This window comes from Panthera onca, chromosome C1 (genome assembly GCF_046562875.1).
Source record: "Panthera onca isolate mPanOnc1 chromosome C1, mPanOnc1 haplotype 2, whole genome shotgun sequence".
NCBI lineage: Eukaryota > Metazoa > Chordata > Mammalia > Carnivora > Felidae > Panthera > Panthera onca.
This window is the reverse complement of record NC_138346.1, coordinates 60,399,312-60,421,259: the sequence shown is the minus strand read 5'-3', so window position 1 is coordinate 60,421,259 and position 21,948 is coordinate 60,399,312. Positions and strand designations below refer to the sequence as shown.

The 21,948-nt window shown below is 42.1% G+C and overlaps 1 protein-coding gene across 8 annotated transcripts in view; it reads left to right on the top strand.

The window, feature by feature from the left end:
* RAPGEF4 (Rap guanine nucleotide exchange factor 4) overlaps positions 1–21,948 on the top strand; it is a 289,302-nt gene that overhangs the window by 134,935 nt on the left and 132,419 nt on the right. Inside the window, exon 1 of one of the 8 annotated variants that reach the window (XM_060621678.2) lies at positions 12,955–13,040. The exons of the other annotated variants lie outside the window; for them this stretch is intronic. Coding sequence (XP_060477661.1) covers positions 13,008–13,040 — 33 coding nt within the window. The 5' untranslated portion in view covers positions 12,955–13,007. Of the gene's footprint in view, positions 1–12,954; positions 13,041–21,948 lie in introns of those variants that run through there. 8 annotated transcript variants of the gene reach the window in all.

Here is a 21,948-nt window from a genome sequence, read left to right as displayed (position 1 = left end):
TTTCCTGTTACGTATGGGTGCTTTGGGGCTACAATCAGAAAGTTGAACATTTGCAGCAGAGACCCTACTGATCAGCAACATTCTCAAATATTTGCTATGTAGACCTTTACAAAAATGTTTACCAATGCCTCCTCTAGGCTATGAACTCTGAGAGTGAAGTCTCTTGCTCATTTTTGTGACCTGGCACTCGACACAGTCCCTGACATGAACCAGCCATAAATAATTTTTTTTTTTTTTTTTTTTTTTTTTTTTTACTATGTGACTTGAAATAAAGTTTCTATGAATGTTGCCTTTTTTCCTTCCTTACTATTTCCCCCTTCTTTTGTTAATTCTGCTTGTGCATGCGGCAATGCTACTCATAGCAGGTGAAACATTTCCAGACCTACAGATGATTATGTAGTACCACCTTGTAGCCCTTTATCAGACAGAAGTCAGATTCCTGTCAACATTGTGATGTCTACTAGTTTTATAGGCAATGCTTTTACTAAAGAGGTAAAGATTTTATTATCCCTTTTCTTTCTTTCTTTCTTTCTTTCTTTCTTTCTTTCTTTCTTTCTTTCTTTCTTTTTTGCCAGGTGTTTCAGACCAAGTGGGGCATGATGTATACTATATAAAGTGTTTTCCAGATGCTTACTTGGTTGAAAGAATCCCACTCCTAAGTTTTCTTGGGAAAGCATGCCCTAGCTAGATTTAATTTTAGAATATCAGTGTATAATGAAGTAAAGAAATACCACAGCTTTTATTTTAATGATACTGGGTGCAAAAACGTGCATGTCCCATGCTGCTGTTACCATTTTTCACATACAAATTTTATCATCTCACCCTTTTCTTAAAAAAATAAAAGGTAGTATTTCCCCAAGCATCTCTGTGATGCCTAGAGAGACTTCTTGAATCTGGTTTATGAACTTTCCTTTATAATCTTATCTCCTGATGTTCTAGGATAGAGGATGTAAAACCAAGGCCTGTAGGCTACATTGAGACTGCTGCTTGTTTTTGTAAATAAAGTTCTGTTGGAACACATCTGCACTCATTTACTCACATATTATCTATGGCTGCTTTTAGGTATAATGGCAGAAGTGAGTGGTTGTGACTGAGACTGTATGGCTTGTAAAGCCTCCTATATTTACTTGCTGCCCCTTCACAGAAGAAAATTTGCTGTTCCTTGCTTTAGGAAACTCCTTATATTGACCATGACCATCTGCTCTCACCATTTCCTGTGCTTGTCAAACTTTGTTGTGTCTCTGAGCCTTTGCACATACTGTGCCCTCTGTCTGGAAAAGCAGCCTCCGTTTTCCTGCTTAGAAAACTCATGCAAGCTATCAATTCCCTGCTTGGTTTTCATCTCCTTCGTAAAACTTCTGTATTCCCCCAAATGCATTTTTTTCTTTTCTGAGTTCCCATAGCACTTTGTACAGATGTGTATCAGGAGTACTTATCATTGCCATTTGTATCATAATTTCTAGTTTTTTCTTTATCTCCTACTAGAGTATAAGCTGTAGAGGATCGGGTTCTATATCTTTATTCAGTGTATCCCCAGGTGCTTAGCAACAAATAGATACTGAGAAGTGGCTGATTAATATCAGAAGGTTGCCTGCTATTAACCAGTGCACAGGAAAGGTATGGTGTTAATCAGAGATACACAGAACAGTCGGAGGAATTAAAGAATTTTTACCTTTAAGGTGTTTAAGAATTGGTTTTGGGAGTGCCTTAGTTGGTTAAATGTCCGACTTTGGCTCAGGTCATGATCTCATAGTCCATGGGTTTTATCCCTGAACTGACAGCTCAGAGTCTGGAGCCTGCTTCAAATTCTGTGTCTCCCTCTCTTGCTCTCTGCCCCTCCCCCACTCATTCTTTTTTTCTCTCTCTCTCTCTCTCTCAAAAATAAATATTTAAAAAAAAAAAAAGAATTGTTTTTGTTCTACTTTTCCCCTTCCTGCCCTTAGAGATGGAAAAAAAAAAGGAAGGGACTTGCCCAAGCTGACTGAGCAGCACCACCTCACAGAGACCCTATGGTGGGGGTTGACTAGACAGTGTGTTAATTGAGAGTTAACTGCTTAGTGACATCGTTAGTACTTATTTCCATGGTGAAGGAAGCAGGGAATTTGTTGGTGGGCAGAAAGTAGATCGGAGACTTTTAGTATTAGCTCCGTCTTTCATTTGCAGACAAATAAGTTGATTTTCTACCTCCCTCAGTTTTTACCTTTGGTAAATAAGGGTGATTCTGATTCCCTGATATTGTTTCTACCTTTATATGTCAGTGTTGAAAACTTGCTTTGAACCCACCATGGCCTCTGCAATAGCAGCTTTATGACCTGGCTTGCTATGACCAACTTAATATTTTTCTTCTCTTCTATGAAAAGTCAAATTCAAAATGGAGAGCAGCCTTTTTAAAGAGTTTCCCTCATGTGTCTGAGTAATGGTGATTTCATGTTGCTAGAGCCAGTTAACTGCTGGATGCTTCACACTCTCCAAGTGCCTAATGGGGGGAATTTGATTTGGCGAAGAGCCCAGTCGTCCATCTTCCTGAGGCTGGAAACCACTTATGGGGTGATAAGGATGAACTTTAATCGACTTCCTAGGCACCCCTTCCTTGAGGGAAAGAAGAGGAGAAAAGGAAAGGAAAGAGTGCGTGCTGACAAACAATTTCTGAGATTGATAGTTTGGACCTAATTTTAAATACCAATAAAATCATATTTGTCATGTCAAAGATCTATTTGAATGAAAACTCACAAACTAAAATCTGTTTTTTAATATTTATAAAGTTATAAGAGTTGTGGCACTGATTTTTTTTTTCCTTGAAGAGATCACATGACACTGTCCACTTTTAAGTTAATGGGCTTTTAACATCTTTGGGGGCATGTTTCATAACGAAAGAAATCCATTTTTTGCTGGATTTCCATTGTTAAGGTTTTGGCAATAGTACTTATGCATGGTAATAATGTCAGTAAAGAGGTCTTGTTTGCTTACAAACAGATTTCAATTGTTGAGAGACCAAATTATATCCTGTTGCTATAAACATGGGCAGTATTTGGTCTCTATTCATCAAGCTACTTTGTAATTAGGATTGCATCCAAATAACAAGTGCCTCTTCTCCCATGGAGGTCATTTCAACTTGCAATTTTCACTGATGGAACAAGGTTTCCTAAGAGGACATGTCTATGCACAAGCATGAGCTTTAATCAAATCTGTATGTATACATATATTCAGGCTAACCAGTGCATCTATGATTATGTCTAGCTTATTACTTTTTAGTGTCAGTCAGCAATAAAAATTTTTAAATATGGATCGACATTTTGTAAAATTCAGGTCAAAGCCAATATTTAAACTTCTAGATAATAAATGGATTCTCTTAGCAGATTTTGTGAAGGAAAACCTACTATAGCTTGCAAAACTGTTTAAGGTTGTTTGTATATATCTGGAGCTCTATCCACCAGGTTTTTGGAGAATGACCCAGGGAACATTGAGTATTTTTCTGTAGCCCTAAAAGAAAGAAGAAGGTATGCATGAATATTTTACAGCTGTCAAGCTAAAAAGCCACTAGGGCCAGCTCCTGCAGGATCGAGAGCAAGGCTTGAGCAACCATCACAGCGGTAAACAGTGAACAGAGGTCATGGAAGGAAGGAACTGAAAGTAATTTAGAGGGTTTTTATTTTGGCAGCTGAGGTTCTGACGCCAAATCCCTGATTTTGTCCTAGGAAAGCTGGTGGTGACATTTGTAGTGGCTCTATTTAAGGAGAGGAAGTTTGATGACTGATACGAGCCAAGGCTCAGAGTCAAGAATTGGATGACTGGCGACAGCCATTTCCACAGTTGTCCTTGGGGACCACTGGGAGACCTTTTGTTGCTTCTTCTGCCCTGTCTTAGGAAAGTCGATTTCTAGTTAGGCTGCACTATGGGAGACTCTCCACGCATTTTCTTCATAGTGAAGTTAGGCTTTGTATAAGTGAATCTTACTTTGAAGCGTGGTCAGTGGTTATTTTTTGAGGTATGATTTCCTCACTTCTGCGAATAAGGAAACCAGGGAGGGGGTTTAGAATATATTTAGGACTTCGTCCATGAGACTTCCTATTTTCAGGGCTAATCTACCCCACCTGTCAGTTCACTGGATGCATGTGACAAGGCACATGGAAATCTGAAATTCCGAGCGTCTTCAAACCAAAAGAGACCACTTCACATGAATTAGTGAGAAGCACGGAGTGAGTGCTTTGGGAATACCTCTGCAAATACTTTTCTTGTTTGGCTTTAGCCTGCAAGGGAACAATCTTATTTCACATTTCCTATTCTTTTACTCAGGACCGGATACATAATTTGTCTGGCGTGAAATGAAAATATGGGGCCTTTGTTTAAAACTTATGAAGAGTTCCAAGATGATAGCAGAGCATTAAACTAAGCACAGGGCTCTTCTGGGGCTCAGGGTGGCTGTGTGGGTCACACATCCCTGAAGCCAGACTAGATTTATATCTTTTCTTATCTTTCTTATTTGAGATCTTACCTGCACTTTCAAAACATTGCCCTATGACATCTGATAGATACTGTATTTCAGGCACATGTCTCTTGATGTTTTCTGATTTCACTCAGTCTCTTGATGTATATTTTGTGTCCCTTTCCTTCCTATTCCTTCTCCTCCTCTTTTTCCCTCTATTTATTAATTTTTAAAAATTGACTTTATTTTTTAGGGCAGTTTTTGCTTCACAGAAAAATTGAGGGGAAAGTTCAGAGATGTCTCATATGCCCTCTGCCCCAGCACATGCACAGCATTCCCCTTCCCCACCCCCCCCACCCCTCCGTGGTGGTAACATTTGTTGCCACTGATGAACCCCCACTGACCCATCATCCCCCAGAGTCCCTAGTTTATATCAGAGTTCACTCTTTCTGTTGTGCGTCCCATGAACTTGGACAAATGTATTCACCATTATGGTGTCATACAGAATATTTTCACAGCCCTAAACATCCTCTGTGCTCCTCCATAAAAGACCTTTCTTTAGAAGCTAGCCTTGATTTCTGATTTTATGTCCCTTTTCCTCATCTCACTGCCATGACATCTGTGTATCTCAAAATTCCGGGCCAGTATGAAGCTAAAAGGCGCATGTTGGAAAAGTGAGACTGATTGCAAGAAACAAAGGGCCAAATTTATTGACAGTTGTTCTGAGTGGTGGGAGCAGAGCAGATGGGGTGCATCCATGGAGGGTGCACGTGCACAGAGGAGGGGTGGGGCGGGTGCCTGACGTCATCTCTACCGAGTAAAGAACAGTGTAGTACAGAAGTTCAGGTAAAAAATAACAAAAACTCTGCAGTTGGTCTCTCCTTTTTCCCATCGGCATAGAAAATTCCAGTGATAATGAATACAAGAAGCTTTACCAAATATACTTGGAGAAAGCTAAGTAGTAGAAGTTTGCTGTCATTTGTAGTAGACTCCCCCACCATGGAAGGTGGATAGGAATTCCTCCTAATCAATTATCAGAGCCCCAGAGAGGAGAGGGGAAGAAGCTATCTGTAAATGCTTGAACTTATTCAGATCGGCAAGTCCCTTTTCTCCTCTTTGCTGCTGCCTTCACTTGTTTTTATAAAATGACCACCAAGACCAATTTACATGGTGAAAAGAAATCATAGCACGTGAGAAAACATGTATGGCAATTCTCAGCCTTTTGTTTGTCCTGTGAATGGTGGGGGATGGAAGGGAAGGTAAAGGGTGGGAGTCAGGGCTGGTTGGGGGCCTGAATGAGATGTATAAATCTCAGATATTACCAAGTATAAGCTAGCAATGCCACCTGGTCCCCTGGGAACCCTATCCCCAAGGTCTAGCTAGGACATCCACATCATCCCATGAAGCACTTTCTTTTTATGGATTAATGGATTGTGTTTTGGAATCAAGTTATTTATTTAGCTGCATAGTCCTGGAAAAGATGATGCAAGACCTTATTTCGTTCCTTTATAGTTAAATGTGTGCCTGGCCTACCTTCCATTTCAGCTGCAGCTGGGATGGATAGCTCCTGCGCAGTCAACACCCCACCTAAACTGTTCCCTGCCTTGGCGCCTCAGGACTTTCCCCTAAACCACAAGAGCTTGCACAACCTAAACTCAGGATAGCTGGAAAGTTTGGAGGGGGGTAGTTAGTGCTTGGGAGGTACTCCTCAAATAATGGGGAATGAGAGTCTGTAGATAAATCCCCAGACTCCTGTGCTTTGGAGACAGAAATCTGGGATGCGTTCTACAAGGGTCCCCAGTAAGAAAACCAGCTCAGTAACACAGCCTTTCTGGTCTTAACCTTCCTTCCTTGCCTTGGTTTTCCTGCCCTTTACTCCTGCTTCCTGGATTCACCTCCCAAATAAGCTACATACAAGTCCCAGTTTCAAGTTCTCTTTAGAGGAATGCAAATTAAAAGATGCCCATAAAACGAATAGGACACAGTGTTGGCCAGGCTAGCATGCATTCATGCCAGCCTTCTGTGTGTTGTGGTTCAGCTGTGGCGTTCTTGCATGTACAGGTCTTCAAACTTTGAACCTATAAATGAAAGAGAAAAACAGAAAATTAAAAATACCTTTATATTGAAAAATGCCCCATATATTGATAGCAACTCATTACATATTCATCTGTGCAGTCAACTTTATCAAGGTCCTACTCTTGGTCAGGCACCATGGGACAGGCTGGGGCTAGAAAGAGAAGTAAGGTGTGGTTCCTGCCAAATAGGAGTGTATGGTCTACCAGAGAGAGATGATGCTAGAAATCTGCACAGGATATTATGAGAGCATGATGGCAGCAGTCAGTTGTTCATCCATGGTTAGGAGTTGTGAAGAATGAGCATGACCAGACAGGGGGAAGCTGAGCAAAGACACACTTGCCTAGAGGTGCAAGTCTCTCAGTCCTGGGGGGAGAACTGCAGGGGTTAGGGCACAGTCTGAGGTTCATTTAGAACCAAGAGATGAAAGCATCCACCTGATGTCCTGTGGGAAAGACAACGGAAGTTGGGGAGGGCTCAGGAGCATTCCTGAGCCATCATGAAACAGTAGTACTTTGCAAAGCACCTCCACAGATTGCTTGCTGCTTCTAACCATGGCAGTGGAGCACAAGGCTTTGTGACTCAGGATTCCAAGCTCTTTTTCTTTCTTCTTAATGTAATGACAACTTTATTTCTATTTTTTCAAAATGAGTTTCTTGATTTAGTTAGGTCCTCAGGGGCACAGGGTATTAGCCACTGTCCTGTTCTATATGATGCAGTTGGTCAGGGCAACCTTAACTTTCTTTGTCTTCTTCGGAAGAAAGGGCTCCAGGATTGCCTGAAAGGCTTGAAGCAATGTGAAGCCAAAGCACCTTTACTGAGACTGGAGTCCTTTCAGACATGATTGCTAAATCCTGTCAGCGTGCTTTTCACTTCCAAATGCACCTCCAGTGTCAGCCCCCACTCACTGAAACATTGATGTTTACAATGCTACAGTCCGGTCTTTCAGGTCCAAGCCAACAGGAGATTCCACCCAGATCCTTGGTAAAGATGCTATTTGAGAGTCCCTGCTTTACTTCATTATTATAAATACCTCTTTCACATTCTTGAATTCAAAGACACGAGAAATCAGAGAAAATGTCTCTGCACCCAAAGATGCATGGTGGGCTGGACCTGTCACAGTTGTCAGTTCTACGTAATTTCCAGGGTAATCAATCCATAGCCTCACCCATACACAGCTGCGCCACCCTTTTTTTTTTTTTTTTTCTTTTCACTTTGTCCTATGTTTCCAGGAATCTGCTCACTGTGTATTTGGTGTGGAGTAGTCTGTAGAGAACATTAGAGTCTGACGGGTTCCTATACAGATTTGTATAAAGACCTAAGTTCATTTACAACTTTATCCTGGATGGTTTCATGTAAAAATAGTCCCCTCACAGTGGTACGTGTCTAGCCCGCGATTCCGGGTTCTTCGCACTTTGCAATATTGCTTTCTTGTAATGACTTCCAAATTTTAAGCTCCCTTTTATTGCAAGGCTTACAGTACACTATCAGAGCTAAGCCTTATAAAAGTTCCAATTCTAGTTCTTACACTTTTCCTTCTTTCTCTTTTTATTCCAGGGAAAAGGGTTTAGTGGGAGAGAGTAAAAAAGTTACTTCATTAAAAAAAAAAAAAAAAGTTTATTTTGGAAGCACATATAAGTGACTCTGTCCGGACAAATAGGAAAAACATGATACATTCATTTCAATCTGAATAGGAATTTAGTCTTCCACGAGCTGTTAGACTGGCTGCAAGAATGAGGATTTAATGAGAAGAGAAAACTCATCTGTGACTTTGTGATGAGCAGGTGCTGAAATCTGTCATTGCTTTGAGGGGGCATTTCAGAGAAATCCAGAATAATGGTATCAGTGTCTTGCCATCTGTTTTCTTATTCCACTTTGTACCAAACTTTTAAAACACATTCACTCTTGGGGCGCCTGGATGGCTCAGTCAGTTTGAGCTCTTGATTTCGGCTCAGGTCGTGATCTCATGGTTGTGAGATCAAGCCCTATGTCGGACTCCATGCTCAGCATGGAGCCTGCTTGGGATTCTCTCTCTCCCTCTCCCTCTGCCCTTCTTCCCCGCTTTCACTCTCATTCTGTCTCTCTCAATTACAAAAAAAATTTTTTTAAACACTCATTCTTACACAGGCGTCTGCACACACTATTTTGGCCTTTGAAGTGGGCAATGAATATTGCATAACAATTATCATAATATTGGACTTGAACTTTCTGCGTGTTCTTTGGCTGATTGGTGCTTCGTACATTGAGTAGTCTTCAAAGAATACCAAACAGAAGAACTGTGTTTTGAATTTTCTCTAAAGAGCTCCCTATAGCTTCTGGTATGTGAGGGAAGGTGGGAGAGAAGAATGATTTGTTGCTACTTTCTGGGTCTGTTTTAAATGCTCTCTGGTAGCATCCCCGCAGCCCTTTGTGTTCATGTTTTCTATTCTTTGTTTTTAATCTTTCTGAGACAATAGCTGGATTCTGCTTTTAGTGATTATTCTTGATTCCCGTCCTGGTATGAGCCATTCTGGTGGTGTGTGGTGTTTGGGGTCGTTGTTCTTTTTTTGTTGGTTTTTGTTGTTGTTGTTGTTGTTGTTGTTGTTGTTGTTGTTGTTTTAGGCATGTGGCATGCTACTTTTCCATAGCATTTAATTAAAAGTTTGGCTTTTTGGAACTTGCCATTGGCAAACTGCTAGACAAATGAGCCAGTGGGTATTTGCAAGGAGTCTAAGATCCTGTGTGATCCTTGCAGTATCCCTATCCAAGGAGTGCTTTCCACCAACTCTGCTTTTGGGGAGAGTTCACGGTGCACCCTTCCCTTGAGATAAACTGCATGTGTTGATTTGTAACTTATATGAACAAGCCAAAAAAGACATATTTCCTGAGTTTTTGTTCACAATTTTATGTGCTTTTAATTATTACTAAAATGGTTTAATTTTAAACACAGCAGATCTACTTCTAACTTGGTTCTCTGAGATTGCCAGTTTTGAATTTTATGCTGACATAATTTGTCCCAGAATTTATATGCTTGGGTCACTGAGGGCATTCAGAGATGATTATCTTATTTTTGTATATGGAAGGAAATGGTTGGGGAGAGGAGGAATAAAAATAACACTCCCTCCCCTCCACAAAAAAGGAAAAAAAAACAAAAACCCAACAAGAATTTGCCTTAAAGTCATTCAGAATGATTGGCTTGTCCAGATAATGAATTTATATGATATGCTATATATTTATGACAGTTTAAAAAAATTAATCCACTTTGGTCAAATTTCTCACATTTCCCATTGCCATGGTATTCTCTTCTATCAGATTTATTTTAGAAAATTATAGTGAAAATAGAGCCTTTTCTGGGAAATAACTCAGCACTGAGAAATAGACACCATTAAGACATTTTCTGAGAAATCAAAGTTTTAAACTTCTTTTTTAAATCCTCCATTTTTATGCCAGATTATGTGAACTGCTGAACTTCATACAGAACTTAACGAACAGTAAGTAAGAGAACAGAATCTAAGGAAGCTGTCAAGATTTATTAACCTTCTTCTTGAGGTCTTTGATTCAAAATGTCCTCATTGAGATAGCACAGAATGAAATTACCCAGTGAATGAAGCATTTTAGGATTTGTGAGAAAAGTTATCTTAATCAGTTTTTAATTTTTTTTTAAGATAACGTATTTTCAGGATAAATCATTATGGAACACTGAATTATAATCTACAAATTAGAATATAATTGTGCAATTTGTGTTTAATTCTCTTGTTCACATTTTATATTAGGCTTATTTCTTTGCAGTCTTACAGTATTGTGAGTTTTTTGTAAACAGCTATTTAAAGGCATTCACATAATCAAAATAATATTTATAGATATTCAAAAAATGGTTAATCTTAGGATTGTGGCAAAGCAGAAAACCTTACCACATGGGTTTGCCACCCTCCCCCAACAAAAAATTCAAGTTCTGGTTAAGTTCCCTGAATGCGCATAGTGAAAATTAGTTTCCTTTGGAAAGATCATACAATTGAAAGACTAATTTAAATTAGGAGGGCACACCGGGCTTGGCAGAGGGCATTGTGAGAAAGCAAAGCGTAATTTTCTCCCAAACAAAGACAAGCTTGTTGGAGAGCATGCTTTATTGCCTGGAAATTCTATATATATGCAAAGTTGCTCATCAATTCACTGTTGGGTTTTATGTGCTTGGTTTCTCCTTTTGTTTGGAAAAATCAAATGCTGAAGGAAGTAGGCGTAGCTCTGCATGCTATCGGCACAGAGAAGCCTACGCACACCAGTTCTCCTGGTGTGCCGTGCTCCTGTGTGGGGAGCTGCCTGCGGGAGGGATGGTCAGACTTGGCTTCGTGCAGGTAAAATCAGGGTGTATGCTTCAGCAGAGCCTACCCAGAAGTTCCAGAAAATGACTCTTCTGCATCTTTTTTCTGATCCCTCCTTCTGGCAGCCAGGTGGATATATTCAGTAGGTTAGGTGCACATCCTGAAGTCCACATGGTGTTTTCTCTTTTTTAAACAGCTTTATTGAGACATAATTCACATACCATACAATTTGCCCACTTAAGGTGTACAATTCAATAGCTTTTAGCAGGTTGTGTAACCACCACCACAATCAATTTTAGAACATTTTTATCACCCCAAAAAGACAAACCACACCCCGGTTAGTGGTCTCTTGAGAACCAGACTGGGATAAATTAATTCAGCAAAACAAGGGTGAACACTCATTTCAATGGGAGGCTTTTAAATGAGAGTTATCTTTGGAATTTCCTTCTTCGCTGCATGTCTTAGCTTCCTGGCATAGCAACGACATTCAATACTTAGAAATAGCATGTGTACAGAACTTCGCAGTGTGCCAAGGGTTGTGTGTCATACTTCAGGTGAGAGGCTTGACTGGCAGCATGACAAGACTGAGGGTGAGAGGCCCCCAGGTGGCTGACCTCGGGGAGAGGAGCTGTGTTATTTGGCAGAATTAGAGGGCCAGGCCTACAGGCTGGAACCAGGGCATCTGAGCAACCTGCACATAAGCGTGTCGGGTCTGGTCTGGGAAAGTAGATGCAAGCTGAGAAGAGGGGTGTGGGTACCAGGAGGATTCCCATCCAGGAGTTGCGGGTTTGAGGGCCAAGCATCAAGGTGGAAGATCCTCAAAGCAGGAGGCAAAGAACTGAAAGGGAGGTGGAGATCATGGTAAACATCAAGATGGGGATTAGGTCCGCTCCGGAGGAAGGAGGAGCTGGCATGGACACAGGAGAGCCAGGAAGAAGTGTCATGGAGCTGCCGAATCCTGCACCCTGTGAATACATCCTGCTGGCCAGCACTGGGATCACCCAGACCAGCACCCCTTTGCTCTATTGGAATAGCGCTGGTTCTTCCTTTCTTCTCTGCAACATCTCTCCCACCCCCTTCCCTTCCTCGGGCCTGCCTCACTCTGTGGGCCCATTTAGACAGTCTCTGGTCAACATACTCTCTTAGACTCAAATCCTTCCCTTTGGCCAGCTCCTTCCTTACACCCACAGATGAGATGAAGAGTCACTTGGCCAGACATTTCAGTTTCCTGGGATGCAGACAGGCTGGAGCAGCCCACTTCTGCTTGAAGGAGAGAGCAGGGGACAAGCCAGAATGTCATCACTTGGAGGGGTTGGGGGTGGGTGGAGAAGGGTTAGACAAGATCCGCCTGGGAGCTGGGGTCCAGACTTAGAGTCACTCACCTGGCTGCTTCCCTCCTGGGCTGTCCCCATGTCTGTCCTTAATGGTGTCGTTTTCAGCTTGACACTTTCACTGAAGGAAGGAGAATCCTTTTTGTCTGGATTAGCTGCATACCGTCCAGGAAAGCAGTTGGCAATATTTCCTTTCCCTGTGAGGCTGCTAAAAAAATTTTTAATAAGGTACTCCTCTACTCCCTGAAGTTTTCTCTTCTCAACATTGTTCCACCTCTCTGATGCAATATGCTATACTTTCCCCCCAAAGTTTAAACACAAAGTTTAAACACTATATTCAATAGATGTGATACTTAAGCTATAGATGTATTGATTTGGAGAAAAAGGTAGTATTATTTTTAAAACATCAGGAATTTTATTTAAACCTGCAATAAAATCAAGACTATCGCTGTGTGTTACAAATATTGGAAAGCACACATTCGTGTTTTATGGTTTGGGTTTTCATAATCATTGTACACTTGTATCATCTTGTTTAGATTTTTGTGTTGACTGATAGAAAGGTTGTTTCTTTCCTTCTAGCACCATAGAGATCATTTATAGGAAAGTCCAATGTAGGCATATTCTGACTGCAGAATTGACATTTGAAGTTGAGTTTCTAGATTGCAGAAAAATCTGTTTGGGTGTGTGATCAAAGGTTAATCTGAATGGAGCAGTTAGACTGTTCAGCTCTGTTAACATTGGAGATGGGACATCCAGTGTCCTTGGTCCTCATGGAAGCCAGAATGCCCTTCCCAGAAAACATGGTTACAAAAGCTGTAAGGGCAGTGGCCAACAATCAGAATGACTACTAAAAGGGCTTAGAAAATTCCAATTTGATAGAGGATGGCATTGAGACCCAAGGGATCCTCTGGTCTGGTGAGTGGGGCCTGGGGAAAGTTTTGCCAACAGTGAGAGTGAAAAATATTTGTCACAGCAGGCAGTATTTCAGGCCAGAACTAGCAGTGGAAGGGACAAGAGGTAGCCCTTAGGGAGGAGAGGCAGACAAAGGCAAGGCAGGCTGTGGACTGCATTGAGGGCCAGCAAAATACAAACAAACAAACATATACTCATTGAGGAGTAAAGGCCAAAGCCCAGGTATGGGGGCCATGTGAGGTGGGATTAGGGGAAGGCTGTGGCTTTGTAGCTCTGGGGTGCTGTCCTTCCACCCTCTTGCACCCCTCTCCCCACATGCCAGGTACGTGGACACATGACACCCAGGGGCAGCGCTGGCCCTTCCCAGCCAGTGGGGACAGAGTTTCCGCTCTGATAAGGACTAGCTGCAGAAGCAGAGGTTGTTGGACCTATGAAATGCAGGCAGAGCCTGTGAGTCGGGGAAGGCAGACGTTGACAGGATAAATGCATTAAGAGTAATCCTTTTGGGGCATCTGGGTGGCTCAGTCAGTTAAGCATCTGACTTCAGCTCAGGTCATGATCTCGCGGTTCGTGAGTTCAAACCCTGCGTCGGGCTCTGTGCTGACAGCTCAGAGCCTGGAGCCTGCTTGGGATTCTGTGTTTCTGTCTCTCTCTGCCCCTCCCCCCCTGCCAAAAGTAAATAAACACTAAAAAAAGAGAGTAATCCTTTCAAGTTTCAACTCCCAACTCCTTTTCATTTTTTGGTAACTTATAATTTTGATGTAATTTAAAGTATACCCAGAAAAGTTGGAAGGGTAATATAAAGAACTCCCCTAGACTCGACTGCACTTCTGCCTCTTGTTTTGGCATGCTCCCTCTTTCTCCCTCTCTATTTTTTTTTTTTTTTTTTGAATCATTTGTAAGTTGAGAAGTTGTACTCCTTTACCCCTAAATACTAAATATTTCAGGGCATGTTTCTTTAGAACAAGAACAATTTCTTCTATAACCACAACACAATTATCAAAAGCTGTAAATCTGTTTCCTTTTAACAGTAATAGTCAAACACCATCTTAATATTTTACAATTCCTGTTCTATTCTTCTTAAGCTGACAGAGACTGAAATTAAATTTCTTTTTTCTTCTGACAGCGTTAGGGGCGAGAACACACACATTTTTTTCTTCAGCTGTATCACATGGGAAGCCTTTGCCAAGGTTACAGATACATAGTTGGCACTCAGTGGAGTTACAACATAATGACACCAATTAGATAAAGCCATCGGAGAGATCAAAGAAATTTTCTGAGTGATATGCTTGCATATTTGTTTGCTTGGAATTAAATTTTTACAGTGCTCTCTCATTTTCATGAATATAGCTGAAATCTCCACTTGATAACACCCTTATATATGATCTTTATCTTTTTGCTTTACATTCAGGGAAGGTATTTTGATTCAATAAATTTTCCAGATTTCCCCCAGTTGGGTTAAATGGAGAAGTGGGCAAAAAAAATGAGGTGTCTAACAAAAAAGCAATGGGGAAGTGTGTTCTGATAGCAAAAGCCACCCAAAATACATTAATAGAGAAAGAGAGAAAGAAAAAGGATAAAACATCACGTACCATATGATCTCATTTGTTTATCAAACCAATTGATAAGAAGATAGATAGATACATGTATTGATAGATATTGGTGTGTGTGGAAACATTCTGGAAGTTACAGAAGAAGTGAGTGTCAGCAGTGATTAGCTTGACAGTGGGACTGGGTAAGTCATTAGTAGGTGGAGGGTAAGGAAGGGAGAGGATTATTTTTTTCATTTTGTACACCTTGTAGTTCAGTTTTTTATCATGTATTCTTACTTATTTTATAGAAGTAAAATTTATTTTTGTGAATTTGTATAAAGGGAAGGAGGGTAGGATGTAAGGAGAGACAGGAAGGGAAAAAGAGAGAGAGAAGAGTAGTTAGAACAAAGCCAAAAGGCAAAGTTATTAAAAAATGATAGGCCTTAGAAGTAACGGCAATAGGCGGAATTACGAAAAAAAATGTTGGATATGTAAAATGAATCATTTTCTACCTTCAGCTATTTATATATAGCTGCCAGTTTTTCCAGCAAGATTTATGCATGGGTCTCTTAAAACTACATTTTCACTAATGAGTGTGTTTTGGCACTAATTCTGGTGGAGCAGACGGGTCACTCTGTCCCCCTGTACTTCCTTTTAACTTACAAAATTGATCAGTGTCATAGATTTTGATGAGTTAAGTTTAGGTTTTGTTTTTATCAGCATCAACATGCTCCCACTGTCCCTTCTCTGAAAGCAAGAAGCTGATTCATAAAGAGCAAACAAACATCACAGAGACATTTGACCACGTACATCATACAATTCTAAGTGGTTTCTTTCATCATATCTTCCAGTCATTAGATTTGTTTTTGTAGATCTCCATGCATTAGACAGTTTTTTCCTCCAAGCCTTAGTTTTTTTAAATGGAAATGCACCCCTTCCTTAAGCAGAATCAGTGTGAGAAAAAATCATGATGTAGAGGGAATAGGAACCAATATTTATTGTTTGCCCGGGCTGTCAGAGCTTCACACGGGTTGTCTCATTCAGTCCTTCCATCAACCGTGAGGGGTATATGGTAATATGTCTGGTTTATTATTGAGGAACCAAACCTCAGAGTGGAAATTCTGTCAGTAATTCATTCACTCAACAAATATTCGCTGAAAGCCTGCTATGTCGCAGGCCCTGTGCTCAGTTCTAAGTATGCAATGAGAGAGAACATAGATGTGGTCCCTGCCCTCTTGGTCTGTAGTGGAACAGAGGAGAATGGCATTAAGGCAGCACACATACAGTACATAACCTCAGATTACTTGGGAACACTGGTAAAAGACATGATGGCAAAGACATGATACCAGGAGAGGAGTCACAAGAGACTAACATAAACTGGGGGCTCAGGGAAGGCCATTCTGAAGAGACCATGGGTCAGCACAGGTGAGCAGATGTTGGCAGGGTCAATGGTGGGAAGCAGGAGACATAGGAGGCCTGAGGGGAAAGCTCAGTGTGCTAGAGCATCTGAAAGGAGCCAGTATGGCTGGGGAAGAGTGTGGGAGCTGAGACTGGAGGGGAGGCGGGGGCTGGCTTGTGTCAGCTCACAAGTCTGTTAGCATCAGCGGAGGTTTGCAGAACTGGGACGAAGCCCCACATTTGCCTGAATCTTAAAGCTTGTGTCCCCCCACCTCTTTCAGCCCTGCCCACTCCCATACCCCCTCAGACATATGGCATTATACTGTTCTCTTTCACCCTATTTTCCAGAATGACTAAAGCACTGCCTCCATTATTGACACCTCCTAGTATTCCTACGAGGAGATGTGGGGCCTCATCTGTTAGGTGAGGATAGAGAGGGGACTATAGAAAGTGTGGGGCCTGGGTGAGGCCCCCGAGTTCACACTCTGTAGGAGAAACAGAGTTCAGATTATGTAAAGCAGAGAATTGATAGAAACCAGGAATCACTCAAAGGATTCAAGGCATATAATATTGCATGATGATTAGAAGCTTCCACAACCACACACCTATATGACCGTGATTCCCAGATGTGTTCAGTAGGGATATATTGGATTTGGATTGATAAGGATGCTGTAAGGTTGTTTATGGCAGCTTGAAGCAGAAATAATAGAAATGATGATAATGAAGGGGGATGAAGAAAGTAAGTGCAAACAATGTGCATGGGCGGAAATGCTGCAGGAGTTGGGTCTGAATCAATGCAGACAGTCTCCAAAAGTCGAGAGTGGTTGAAGCTGAGAAGTACCCAACTCCAGGCTATTGAGTTCCATCAGGGTACAAAACAGATAAAAGTCACTGTCCTTGTATAGTTTCCCTTCTAGTGATCAATGTGCCTGCATATGGCAAAAGCTGGTACTAAACGCCCACTAGAGGTTATAGGGTAGGACTGAAGTTGAGGAGATAGGATAGGTGAGTTATGTATGGATGCTTCTAGAAAAACTTGCTCAGAATAGAACCAAAGAAATTCTTAGTTCATAGGCTCCAGTGGTTTCAGATTTTGAGAGATGAAGACAGAAACTTAAACGTCTCTAACGTGGGAAGTTCAGATATCTACTTGGGGCAGAAAGTCTTCCTGCCTCCTCTTCTTAGTCCATTTGGGCTGCTATTACAAAACCGGTGTGGCTTGTAAACAACAGAAATTTATTTCTCACAGTCCTGGAAGCTGGAAGTCTGAGGTCAAAGTGCCACGTGGTACTTCTCATTGTGACCTCCATTGGCAGCAGGGATGGGGGAGTCTGTGGGGCCTCAGAAGAGCATTGACCCCATTTGTGAGGGCTCCACCCTTATGACTTAAGAGCCCCCACAAAGTCCCCCCACCATCACGTTAGGTGTTAGGATTTCAACTTAGGAATTTGGGTGGTGGGGGGATACATCCAGACCACAGCACCCATTGAATTACTATTTACTATCTCCCTCTTGCTCTGTCTACTCCCCTATGTGTGGTATATTGTAGACCCAGAAAGCAAAAGCAAAATGTTGGTAGTTTGCTCTAATGGGATGACAGTCATAGGCTGTTACTGTGAAATGATCCTTTATTTTAGGTTTTTAAATGATCAGTGCATCCTAATGCTGTATGATCAACATTTAAGCACTTTCTTGGAATTTGCATGTTTCCATGATATATGTATTACTGATAGTCTTGTTAGTTTCGTAAGTGCTGGGCTTGATTGTTCTAATTCAGAGTAACTATATTAATATCCACCACCCTTAAAGAGTCATATGCTTAAATAAAATGTCAACCAACTGTTTTTTCTATAAACAAGGAGGCAGAGGCTATTTTTTCAACATGCATAGTCACACTTATACATTAGATGGAGTAGGTACAGCCTCAGTGAAAAGAGAGCTATGAGAATGGACTATGCAATAATAGCTCCACAGCAGAGTATTTTATGATTCATTTAAGTAGCACTGACCTACTGTGTGTGTGTCTTGCTTTCAATTTGTGTTTCCCTAAGAGAAACTCACGGCTAATTTAATTACTCAAATATGCAGAGCATGCACTAACTTAAATTATAATCATTCCAGTGAGCCCCCAGAAATCCCCAAACTTTTTAGTCATATTAAAAGTATAGATGTGTTGAGACACCTGAGTGACTCAGTTGGTTAAGCATCTGGCTTCGGCTTAGGTCATGATCTCATGGTTCATGGGTTCGAGTCCCACATCAGGTTCTGTGCTGACAGCCCAGAGCCTAGAGCCTGCTTCGGATTCTGTGTCTCCCTCTCTCTCTGCCCCTCCCCTGCTCTCACTCTGCTCTCTCTCATAAATAAACATTAAAAAAAAGATTTGGAGAGACGCCTGGGTGGCTCAGTCGGTTAAGTGTCCAGCTTCGGCTCAGGTCATGAACCACAGCTCATGGGTTTGAGCCCCGCGTTGGGCTCTGTGCTGACAGCTCAGAGCCTGAAGCCTGCTTCATATTCTGTCTCTGTCTCTCTCTCTGCCCCTCCCCTGCTTGTGCACTCCCTCTCTCTCTCTCTCAAATATAAATAAACATTTTTAAAAAATTGAAAAAAATATTTGGAAAAAACAAAGTATAGAAGTGTTGAATGTGCTTGAACAAGAAATCTGAGCCTTTAAGGTCATTGACCGTAGGTAGTTGGAGATTGCCTCACCCCTAGGAATGAAGTACCTTTACCCCCTACTTCACATCTCCTTCTCTTGCCTCTCCTCCAAGTTCACTTTCAGGTCTGTCTCTCCCTTAAGGGCCCAATGCCTTCCTTGTTTTCCCATGAAAAACATTCTCCAGGCATAAGCCAAAATGATCTTTTAGAGACACCTATCTGTTCTTGTCATTTCTCTACTTAAACTACTCTGTGTGGTATGAGGGTGCTGTTCAGAATCCTCACTGTGACCTGAAAGGCCTTACCTGTTCAGTCCCTGCACTGCTCAGCCTCACCGCCTTCCCCTCTCCCCAGCCCCCTGTCCTGACTCTCTGTCCCACCTGGCCTGGTCTCTTAATATCACACCTGTTCCCCCTCTACCTGGAGGGCTGTTGTTCTCCATGCCCCCTGCGCCTTAACCCCCAAGCCTCCTCAGCCTCAGATTCTGTGTCTGTGTCCTGACTCTGTAATCTGAATTTGCCCCACCCTTTACCATCCACCAGTGGGAGAGAGAATTTCAAACAGGTGCGTTTTTTTTAAAGTTTATTTATTTTTGACAGAGAGAGAGAGAGATAGAGCATGAGTGGGGGAGGGGCAGAGAGAGAGGGAGACACAGAATCGGAAAGCACAGAATCGGAGAGCCCGACGCAGGGCTCGAACCCACAGACCGCAAGATCATGACCTGGGCCAAAGTCGGACGCTCAACCGACTGAGCCATCCAGGTGCCCCCAAACAGGTGCGTTTTGAGTGAGACTTTATTTGCTTGCCTGCAGGGTCATCTTGCTTGGGCTTTAGACTAGCACTCTAAATGACTCAGGGTTGGAAATTTTCTCTATTAGGACTATCGTTGTGATTATCACATTCCAAACTACTGCTCTTGGCAAGTTAGTCGTGAATTAAAAATGGCCAGGAGTTGGCAAGCAGAATTTTGCTTCCATTTAGAAATATCTATCTTAGGACCAAAGGATATAATTAAATATCATTGAAGACATGGTGATGGAAGTTCTTTGAGTCCTATTATGCGAATGCTATAGAAATCGAGAAACAGGGAAACAAAATAACTTGGCATAAGAGGTAAACTCAGTCCAGCCAGTGATCTGCTGTGGGAGAAGCAATAACAGCTTTAAAAGGGTAAACAGAAAAATTCTGCTTGAAGGTTTCCATTTACAACTGCTTTGCTTTTCCCCTTCTTTCCTGTTCTTCCTATGTTTGAGAATTCTCTAGCTCTCTGAGATTTTAGAGCAATGTGCCATGGCCAATTTCACATCACATAGTGCACACAATACAGAAGTCATGAAAAATTCTTACCAAGAAACCGAAAACAGGGGGCCTAAACGTTAGATCCCTATTGTAAGCTCCTTTCCCAAATACTCCTAATGCTTTCAGAGAAAGTACAGGTAATTTGTTTGTCATTACATTTTACAAACTCGGCTTTACTAGGTTGTCAGAACCCAGTGCAGATGTAATGAGTGGGATGTTATGACAGGATATATAGCCTCAGACCCCCAGAGTGGCCCTCTTCTATTCTGCCCCAATCCTGGCCCCGTCCACACACACCTCTACCATGAGCTCCTATTAGTGCTTTCCTGTTCAGAACACATCCCCCTCCCCCGGGTGTTCACAGCAATGCCTATCAGTCATCCTTATGACTTCCTGTTTTTAATGCTTTTCTAGCACTGATATCCCAGCCTAAGGATGCTACTTGTGCTCTCCCTGCAACCTGATGATCTCCTAGGCAGAGGGGCGGGGGGACAGAGGGACTGTTGCTGAGAAAGGATGTGCTCAGCATCTCGGCCTAGCTGCTTCTGGCCAGGCAGGAGTGTAGTGACAGTCCTGTACCGCCCTGGCCCCCCCGTGGGGGCTCCTGCTAGCAGCCTGGGTAGGTCGCGGCAGCAGGCAGCAGCTGGCAGACCCTCAGACAAGGCCTCACAGTGTGTCAGGAAGACCTTCACCTCCAGGGTTGGGAATCATACTCCACTAGGACCCCATTTTCTCTTGTCTAGGACCCTAGTGGGTCCAGCTAGGGTTCAAGCTGCCAGACTTTCTTTATTCTCTGTTAGTCCTGCTTTGTAAACTGAGACATGGCTCTGTTATGCCTCCTCCCCCAGCAGATGCCACTCCACTTTTGTATTCTGGCTCCTGGACTACAGCTGGCTCATACAGAGCCTTTGTGAAAACTAGAAAAAGAAGTTGCCCTAGCTCTGGATGGGAGCAGCACCGGCCTGGGACTCAAGGCTTACAGAGCAGAGCTGGGTTTACTCCCTGACCCCCTTCCACCGGGTGGTTCTACCTGCTTTCCAGTCAGCTTTCTTCAGTGAGGGGGCCATGAGTTGGCTGAGAGACAAACCAGAGTTTAACCTGAGACTGTCATCTTTTGTGTCTTCTTCAAAATATTAGTGTAGCTTGGTGCGCCTGGGTGGCTCCGTTGGTTGAGCATCTGACTCTTGATTTCAGCTTAGGTCCTGATCCCAGTGTTGTGGGATCTAGCCCCACGTTGGGCTCCGCACTGAACGTGGAGCCTGCTTGGGATTCTCTCTGTCTCCCTCTGCCCCTCTTCCCGCCTCGTGCTTTCTCTCTCTTTCAAATAAAAAATTTTAAAAATACATATTCATGTAGGCTTTAGCACATCTCCACCTGGATTTAGAGACAGGCATCTGACTTCACAAGCCCCAGGATGGCATACCCCTCACACTGCCTTCCCTCTTCCCTCTGTTCTCAGCCACAGAAACTGATGTGACTTCATAAACTGGCCAGTTGTAAGTTACAGATTAATTTTTTAAAAATATACTCAGAACAAACTGAGGGTTGATGGGGGTGGGGGAGAGGGGAAAATGGGTGATGGGCATTGAGGAGGGCACCTGTTGGGATGAACACTGGGTGTTGTATGGAAACCAATTTGACAATAAATTATATTTATATAAAAAAATAAAACACAAAAATAAAAAATACTCTTTGACTATAAAACAGTTCTGATGGCTAAAAGGCTTTACTTATTTTTGTGAAATTATTTTTGGGCTTACTGTCTTGTGCCCTTTCTTTCTTCTTGGACAGTTTTACCATGTGGGTATAAAAATAGGCAGTATACTATAAAATTATTTAAGAAAGTCTATTATTTAAATTCCTATTTCTCCACAGCCCTATTTAGCAGACCAGTCAATAGATGTATTATAGGTCTTTACATTATGTATATCCACATCCTCAGTAATGTGAAATTGTCATGAAGAGAATGTTCTTTGCTAAAGCTGAACGGTATCTGCTTGGGAAGCATATCAAATATAGTGTGATTA